This window comes from Ranitomeya variabilis, chromosome 4, assembly GCF_051348905.1.
Source record: "Ranitomeya variabilis isolate aRanVar5 chromosome 4, aRanVar5.hap1, whole genome shotgun sequence".
Classification (NCBI taxonomy): Eukaryota; Metazoa; Chordata; class Amphibia; order Anura; family Dendrobatidae; genus Ranitomeya; species Ranitomeya variabilis.
The window spans coordinates 40,263,116-40,272,318 of record NC_135235.1 but is presented as its reverse complement, the minus strand read 5'-3'; the positions used below and the strand labels follow the sequence as shown (position 1 = coordinate 40,272,318).

General features: G+C 45.5%; 1 protein-coding gene across 1 annotated transcript; it reads right to left on the bottom strand.

Annotated features, from left to right (window-relative positions):
* Positions 1-4,190: 4,190 nt before the first annotated feature.
* On the bottom strand, positions 4,191-8,796 carry LOC143769656 (forkhead box protein I2-like). The gene is made up of 2 exons (XM_077258385.1): positions 8,127-8,796; positions 4,191-6,294 (listed from the first exon to the last, which is right to left on the bottom strand). The coding sequence occupies exons 1-2, from the start codon at positions 8,677-8,679 to the stop codon at positions 5,819-5,821; spliced, it is 1,029 nt and encodes a 342-aa protein (XP_077114500.1). The 5' UTR covers positions 8,680-8,796; the 3' UTR covers positions 4,191-5,818.
* Positions 8,797-9,203: the final 407 nt, after the last annotated feature.

Here is a 9,203-nt window from a genome sequence, read left to right as displayed (position 1 = left end):
ACACTGCATATTTTCACTATGCAAAAAATGCATTGGCCAACAGTACCAGCAAAGTGGAATCTCATGCCCATGGTGCCAGTTCCCGAATAATGACATGCTATACACATCATGTCTTTAAAGGGGTGTTGCTATCTCCAAGATCCTATCCAAATATGTAGTCGATGTAATATAATAATATTAGCAAATCGCTTCTATTAGAAATGTAGTACACTGTCCACTTACTGTCCAAACTGAACCCAGCGGAACCAAAGAATGGGAGAAGAGTTTCAGGAAGAACGGGTTAAAAAGAGAACACCGGGTAAGGTGACACCTCTGGCACAGTTACCCAATATAAAAAGCTGGAGTGTCAAGACAGGAAGTCAGTTGGTGCCAAGAAGTCAATCCAGTGGGACTTCGGTGCAGAGGACTCACTTGGAGAATGAGACAGGTGGGACATCATGGGCCAGTGACCAAGATCTGGACGACGCCAGTCAAGGCCTGGGATCCATACTGTTCTAGTCTAGACCGGAGGCCCAGCCCTTATCTGTCACAGCCAGATAGTCAACCGTCACAGGTGAAGCTCCAAAAAGAGATTGCGGGCTGCCATCCAGAAGTGGATGTCCGCAGTGGTAATTCGGAAGCACAAGGGAAGCAGGCCGTTGCTTCTGACACTGATGTACGATACAGGGTTTGGTCCAAGGCTGTGCAGCAGATGGGACGGGGATCGTACAGTGTGAGGAGGACCCATAGAGCATTACTTGACTTTGTCAGGAGAACTTGCGGCCTAGCGGGAAATATTGGTGACCACTCATTTGTGCCTATAGCTTAAAGGGCCACTGTCACCCCCTCCAGCCATTATAAACTAAAAGAGCCACCTTGTGCAGCAGTAATGTTGCAGTCTAACAAGGTGGCTCTTTTAGTTTTTGATTAAGTTATTACCTCAATAAAGCGTTTTAAAAATTGGCCACAAAGACCAGATAATTGTACCGGGAGGCGGTCCGCATCGTCCTCTATCAATCTTCCAATGGCCGTCACTCTTCTCTTCAGGGGCGATGGTTGCCGCCCCCTTCGCGTTGTTGCTTCTTAAATCTGGCGCCTGCGCTGTGCGTGCCTGCCTGGGGCAGGTGCAAATAACAATGCCGGAAGGCGGGGGAGCAGGGGGAGCGTCAGAGATGGGACAGCGTCCGAGATGGGGGGAGCGCCTGAACAGCGCAGTGCGCATGCCCAGGAATGCCAGCCCCGCACTGTGTTATTCATTATGCACAGTGCGGGGCTGGCATTCCTGGGCATGCGCACTGCGCTGTTCAGGCGCTCCCCCATCTCGGACGCTGTCCCATCTCTGACGCTCCCCCTGCTCCCCCGCCTTCCGGCATTGTTATTTGCGCCTGCCCCAGGCAGGCACGCACAGCGCAGGCACCGGATTTAAGAAGCAACAGCGCGAAGGGTTATATTGAAGTGAGAACAATGACAGCAGGCGGTGGCTTTTGGGCAGGGTCGGACTGGCCCACCAGACAACCGGAGGATTCTCCGGTGGGCCCAGGCTCTGACACCTGCTGGCATATTGGCCAGCAGCTTCCTAGGGCCCCCACTGCTCCAGGAGACCCCCAGCCAGTGGAGTGTCACTAATAGCGGCACACCCAGCTGCTATGGGGCCCCTGAGTCAAGGGGGGCCCTTCTGGTGCCAGAGAGCAGCAGATGGACAAGAGCCTGTCCCCGCTGCTAAAGAGAAATGAATATTCATGCTTCCCCACGCCCCCATGGGCGTGGAGAGGCGTGAATACCATTTCACTTTAATGGCGGGCAGCGTTAGCCGCAGGCTGAGGCTAACACTGTCCGCCGCTGCTGCTGAATGGGGGCCCCGAAGGTGGGCACCTATACGGCGGTGATCCTTGATTGTGATCCCTGCAGCTTGGGACCAGAGCGGAGCTGCAGGGATCCACGCCGTCCTCCTTCCTGCCCGGCACTTCCTGTCTGAATCAGCACGGCTGGATGACGTCATCATTCAGAGCAGCTGTTTCAGACAGAAAGTTGCCGGGATGTGCTGGGAACGTGCAGGGAAGTGAGTGGGTGGTGTGTGTGTGTGTGTGTGTGTGTGTGTGTGTGCGTAGCTGTGTGTGTCTGTGTGCATCTCTACCTGCCTGCATGTGTGTTCCTGCCTCCATGTGTGCAGCTGTGTGTGTGGGGGCAGGCAATGATGATGATGGTGCTGGAGGCCATGATGATGATGATGGTGCTGGAGGCAATGATGATGGTGGTGGGGGAGGCAATGATGATGGTGGTGGGGGAGGCAATGATGATAGTGGGGAAGAAAGCAAAGATTATTGTGGTGTAAAGGACAAAGATGGTAGTGGTGGAAAGGACATTTGTTGTGGGGAGGAGGCAATGATGGAGGTGGTAATGAGTGCAATGGTGGAGGGGGAGAACAATGATGATGCTGGAGGGGGCTGCATTATACCCTATGAGGGGGCTACATTACAATTCTGTGGGGGCTGCATTATTCTCTGAGGGGGCTGCATCATACTATATGAGGGGAGCTGCATTATGCCTTATGAGGGGGTTCAGTATATTCTATGGGGGGCTGCCTTATGAGGGGTTGGCATTATACTCTGAGGGGGCTACATTATATTCTGTGGAGGGGCTGCATTGTATTATATGTGGGGCTGCATTATTCTCTCAGGTGGCTACATCATACTATATGAGGGGAGCTGCATTATGCCCTATGAGGGGGCTACAGTATATTCTATGGAGGGGCTGCATTATGCCATATGAGGGAGCTACATTATATTCTATGGTGGGGCTGCATTATATTTTGCGGGGTGCTGTATTATACCCTATGAGGGGGGCTGCATTATATTCCATGAGGGAGGCTACATTATATTCTATGGGGGCTGCATTATATTCTATGAGGGGGGCTACCCCAACCCCTGCTACGTAATTAAGATGTGTACTACCTTATATTATGCCCTGATATTAGCGTGTTTTACTGCACAATTGATGGTCTTAAATTTATTTCTATGTAGCTACATAGTGGGCCCCAAGAATGATTTTCTCTGGTGGGCCCAAGGTGCTCCAGTCCGACGCTGCTTTTGGGACTATTACTCCCATCAGCTTACCCCTACTGTTACTAATAATCGGGATAGCAGGAGCGGCTGATGGGAGTTTATCAGCAGGCTCTTGAGTTATAAGTAAAAAATGGCGTGGGTTCCCCTCTATTTTCTATAACCAGCCAGGCAAAACTCGCAGCTTGGGCATGCAACCCTCAGCTGTCTGCTGTAACAAGGCTGGTTATCAAGAATAGAAGGGTCCCCATGCTTTTTTTTTTATTATTATTTAAATAAATAATTTAAAGAAACGTTGTGAGGCCCCCCCCCATTTTTGACAACCAGCCTTGCTAAAGCAGACAGCTGGGGAGCTGGTAAGGGGCCATTGATGTAGGCTCCCCCCGACCCCAACCTAAAATTAGCAGCCTGCAGCTGCCCAGAAAAGGCACATCTATTAGATGCGTCACTTTGCCCGACTCTTCCCACTTGTCCTGTAGTGGTGGCAAGTGGGGTTCATACTGTATTTGTGGGGTTGATGTCACCTTTGTATTGTCAGGTGACATCAAGCCCACAGCTTAGTAATGTAAAGGTGTCTATAAGACACCTCTCCATTAATAATCCTAAAGTTTGCCTGGCTGGTTATAGAAAATAGGGGGAAAACCAAGCCACTTTTTTTCATTTATTTACAGCGCAGAGCCTGCTGATGAATACTTCCATCAGCCACTCCTGCTGTCACTGCTATTAGCTGCAGCAGGAGCCATCTTCAGAACCCAGTGCCGGGGAACAGCGCTTTTGGAAGTGCTTCTTCGCTGATGCGTGTCACACGGATGACATCAATGTGTGGGACGTTTTGTGGTCCGTGCTGTCTGTAAAAAATGGACATGTCTGTTTTGCCCACAGACTGTATCAGTGTCTCTAGTACATGTGAAAACTGTCACCACACGTACTAGAGACCCAGATGTGTGAAGAGCCCTTAGGCCGGAGTCACACTACAGCGAGATACGGCCGAGTCTCGCAGGTTAAAACCAAGCTCTGGCACCGGCACTCCGGAGCAGAGCGTGCAGCTCCATGTGTTGCTGTGCGGCTGCATGCTCCGCTCCGGAGTGCCGGTGCCAGAGATTGGTTTTAACCTGCGAGACTCGGCCGTATCTCGCTGTGTGTGATCCCGGCCTTATACAGAGGAAAAATGCAAAGAAATGTACATGTACCTGACAGTTTATACCTGCCCAAGGCTAGTGGGATGAGTATGGGACTAGGAGACCAGTGATGCAGTCCTGTGAGATTTTATATGTTCTTCTTGATTTGATAATATGGTTTTAAATCCTAAACCGTTTGCAGTGTTCCATTTAAAGAAATGCGCAATGTTATTCTTTGTGCAGAATTTATTTCAGTCTTCACACCTTGCAATGCATAAGGCGAAATTATCAATAAAACCTGCATGTCACAAGCGGATTTGGATGATGAACGCTATGTTTATGCAGTAGAACATTCTCATCAAGTCTACAATGTATGCAGTCAGCTTAGAAATGATTCCTGGAAATTTTTGATCATTCCTTTTACAAAGGTGCTCGGCACGCTATAGTTTTGTACAAGGTTCAACCAGGGTTTTTCTAAAAGATTATAACATCGGTTACAACCGGACTACAGAAATCTAAGAAGGGGGTTGTCCAGTGGCTATTAAGCCTTTAAAAGTGAAGCTGTCACCATGAACATGCTGTCCAATCTGCAGGCACCATGTTATAGATAAGGAGGAGCTGAGCAGATTGATGTAGTTTTGTGAGGGGGAAAAATAAAAAATAAAAACTCAGCATAAATTGTGTTTTAATCCTCTGCTTGAGATTTTGGGTCCACTGGGCGGTCCTATCAGTGATTGACAGCTCTCTCTATATGCACATTTACACAAATAAAGCTGTCAGTCACTGATCGGACCGCCCACTGGAAAAAAAATCATCACAGAAAGAGCAGAGATTTAAAATGATTAACACAGGTTATACGAAAATCTTCTCAGAAAACTACTTATCCACCTGCTCAGTTCCTCCTGCTCTATAACATGATGCCTGCATAGTGGACTGCGATGTCATGGTGACAGATGCTCTTTAATAGGTCCAATGTGGACAGGTACCGCTTCATCCTGCGATACCCACACCTTGACTAGAAGAACCAAGAAGGGATACCAGCAGAAGAGCGGTGGCACCGGTTCAGTAGATTTTACACTTGAGCCACCCTGAGTTGACCTTTCTTCCCCACACCCCAACAAAAAAAAAGGTTGGAGTAGTTAACTCCAGATGGGCGATATTTAGCAATGCTGCATATTCAAAGCGAGCGAAACCCTCACTAATGTCCCCTGACAGAGCCTAACTTTGTAGTATAAGTCGGGCCCGAACTTCCTGGGTTATGGGATACTACTTTGCATGGTGGGCTCTCACAACCTGGAAGTTTAGGCTCAAAGGTTCCTATAAAGTCAGACCTTTTCAGGTGGCTTTAGATAGGTTTCGGCACAGTTTTGCTAATATGCAATTAGGTGTGTGTAAATGTATAAACAAAGAAAAAAAATTATATAAAATACTGCTTACAACATGGTCATGAAAACCATCAACCACATCCGCAGATTGTCCAAACACATTAATGTAATGGCTAGAAGAAAGCTTCCAAACGAGCATCTCCTTTTCTAGGATTGAGGTCAGTGACAATTCACCATTGGGTGAATCTAGTCCATTGATTTAAGTAATTTACAATGAAACATCAAAACAGGACCCAGCAGGTTAAAAGAAAAACCTCATCACAACTCGGCTTCCCGATTAGAAGGCATTTGGTTCCCATGTAGAGGACTGATGAGAGAAGAGCACAGCCTCCTCCAACAGGTCAGGTAATGTCAAGACTTCAGGCAGGTTGAATTCAGGAGTAGATTCTCCAGGCAGCGAGGAGTTGGGGTGGTAGTCACTGGGGTAAGTAGACAGTTCGGTGAAATAGGCTGTGAACGGTGAAAGGTCTTCCATGAGTTGAGTGGACGCCCCATGACTCATTTCAATTACTGTGGATGTGAAGCTGGCAAAATAAGGGCTCGTGTCTAGAGCTGGAGAGGTCTCAGAAGAACATGTAATTTTACTCGCTGGAGATCCTGCAAGGCTGCCAGAACTCAGAGACTTCACATTCTTTTTGTTATCCAGCATTTTAGAATGTTTAGTACATTTGTTACACTTTTTCCACTTCCCTTTGAAATTATTATCTAAGATCGTGGCGCAGCGTGGATTGATAGTCCAGTAAGCCCCTTTACCTGTGGAGAGAGAAGTGACAAGGAACTTTGTGAGCATAGCAATACACCTCTAGAAATTATTTCCCCACCCACCCTCATGTTTTGAAGAACATTTAGTTCTGAGCTAGGCATTTTAGCTTTATAGCTTCAAATGTACAGGTGTCTGAACAGTCCTGGCTTATGTCCTGCTCTTCCCTTAATCACATTAACTCCTTAGTGACTGGGCAAAATTTTTAAAATCTGACCACTGTCACTTTATGTAGTAATGACTCTGGAACGCTTCAGCAAATTTTGAGATTGTTTCTTTATTTTTTTTAACATTTATGAAAATGGTAAATGTAAAGAAAATATTATATATATAAAAATTATATATTTTTTTCTTATGAATAAACACAAAACATAAAAAATGTGCCAAAAATGTAAAAAGGGTATGCAATTTCCAAGCTTTGAATAGTTATCCCTTTAAATCCAGACAGTCATACCACAGAAAAACATTAAGAAATAAAATTTCCCAATGTTTGCTTTAAAATCATCATTTGTAAAATGCAGTTTTATTTTGTTAGCATTTTAGGAGGTTTAAAAAAAATGTATCAGTAATTGTTCATATTTTCAAGGAAATGTACATTATATATATTTTTATTTATTTAATTTTTTTTTTTTTTTTTTTTTAAGGGACTTATCTAGATTTGAAGTGACTGACTATTGGAAAAACCCCAATAGTGATAGCATTTTAAAAACAGTGCCCCCTTACATATTGAAAACCTCTGTCCAGTAGTTTATTAACCCTTCAGGTGATTTTCAGGAATTAATGCAAAGTGGCATGACAAATGAAAAAGTGTATTTTTACCACCTAAATGTTGCTTACTTCTGAACAGGCCGCTGTAGCCGACAGACTAAGGCCACTATTTGGCCGTGAATTGTCATGGCAAACATCGGGACCACACAATTATGATCTCAGGGTGCCCCCACACTCTGTTAACCATTTATATGATATAATCAGTATTGACAGCAGCATCTAAGGGGTTAAACAGATATGGACGGTGCCAACAATGAACATGGCGGATGCAGAAAGTTGTCAGATATGGTGTAAAGTCGACAGCTGCTGGATTGTCACCTGTGTGGGGGGGATGCTGCTCTTATATTTCAGGTCAGTAAAAAGACATTGGCGGTCATTAAGGGGTTAATACTAGAGATAGGAAGTAGCTGAGCTGCATTCTACCTGCCGCTCACGCACAGTCAGTGAGGTCATCAGCCTCGCTCATCACATGATGAAGAGCGAGCGGGAATCTTCGCTAAAATGACCTCTTGCCTTTGTGACTCCCACATAGTTCCATGCATTTTACAGACAACCTTTGATATTAAATGTCCAACATGTTATACTTGATCTCTCCTGTAGTGGCGCCACGGAGCTAAGTAACATACCAAGGTGGACCTCCCTGCCAAAGCACAACATATGCAGGACGCTACAGCTCCCAGGGTTTGATGGTGCCTGTTTTTTTATTTTTTTTAATGTTAGTTATTCATTAACTGAAAAGTTTAGGCTTTCTAGTATATAGCAAAATTAGAGGACGACCTTTATCCAGTGAAACACTACAGCATTTTCCCTGATTCAGTTATTTTGGGGTGCAAAAGTGTACAATATAGTTAATGAATAAGTAAAATTCAAAAGATGTTTAGAAAGCTGCAGAAAAAAAAAAATCTTCAAATGTGAACAAAAATTGTGCAAAAACTAGCAAATGAAGACTTAAACAAAAACATATAGATAATGAAAGTCACGCTACAGCAGCAACAATTCACAGATAAACTCCAAAATACTTATAAATAGATGCTGGGGCCCCTACAGGACCACTCACCTGTGTCGCCAGCACCCCTGGCCACCTTTTTGAAGCAGTTAATGTGCGACAAGTTGTCTTTGATAGATTTCTGCCAGTTAGTCTTTCGCGTAAAATAGGGAAAGTTATCGACCACATAGTTACAGATCTGGCGGAGGCTCAGCTTCTTCTCGGGTGCGTTCTGAAGAGCCATGGCTATTAAAGCCGAGTAGGAGTAATTTGGTTTCACCATTTCAATTATGTCATCATGGCTTAGTATAGGCAAACAGGGCATCTCTGGCTCTTCGTACCCAACAGGAGTCAAAACTTGGGCGTCACTATTGGCATAATCAATAGAGCCATTCCCATTGAGGTGTGAAGGACTAATGGTAAAGCCATCTAGCCACCAGTATGGATCAGCATTTGACTCTTGGTAGTCAGTTTGATCATGCACTTTAGTTGGCCTCTCAGGCTGGTGCAGGTTCTGCTGATGAAGATTAAAATCGTCTACAGAGGAGAACTCAATGTCCAATAAATCCTGAAGATAGGAGTATCCCGGCTGGGAACTGGATGCATACTGCCAAAAAGTATCCATGCTAAGTCCCAAGTGCTGCTCACTCAAGAGAAGGAACAGGACTCCTCCTCAGCTCTCCAAGCTGAGGGTTTGCATTGGAGTAATGACCTTCTGCACAACTTGAAGGCAATTTCCAATCAAGCCCCAAAGTAGCTGAAAGAGGTTATTATAGTAATGAAGCCGAGGTCGCCCCAGCCCTCCACTTAGCAGGACACGTCTCCGGTAGTCAACATCTATAAGGATCTTATTTCCATACAGCTCATCTTTTACTTGGTCTTTTACGGTTAAAGTCAACAAAGTCATTCTGCTAGTTTGTGTGTTGCCTGTAGCAGTAGGCCTCCGAGACAGTCAGGGTTCCACTTCCTTGGAGTCAACTTCCCGTGTTACTACCCTTAAATGTTTCCTACAATGGTTGTCTACAAAACTGATATTTGTGCCACCTGAGTGTGACATGGCATGAAAGTAGGTAAAGGTGTTGCATGTGGTATCAGGGCTCCCAGCACAAAGGGGTCCTACTCCGATCTCTCACCAACCTCGTCTTACTG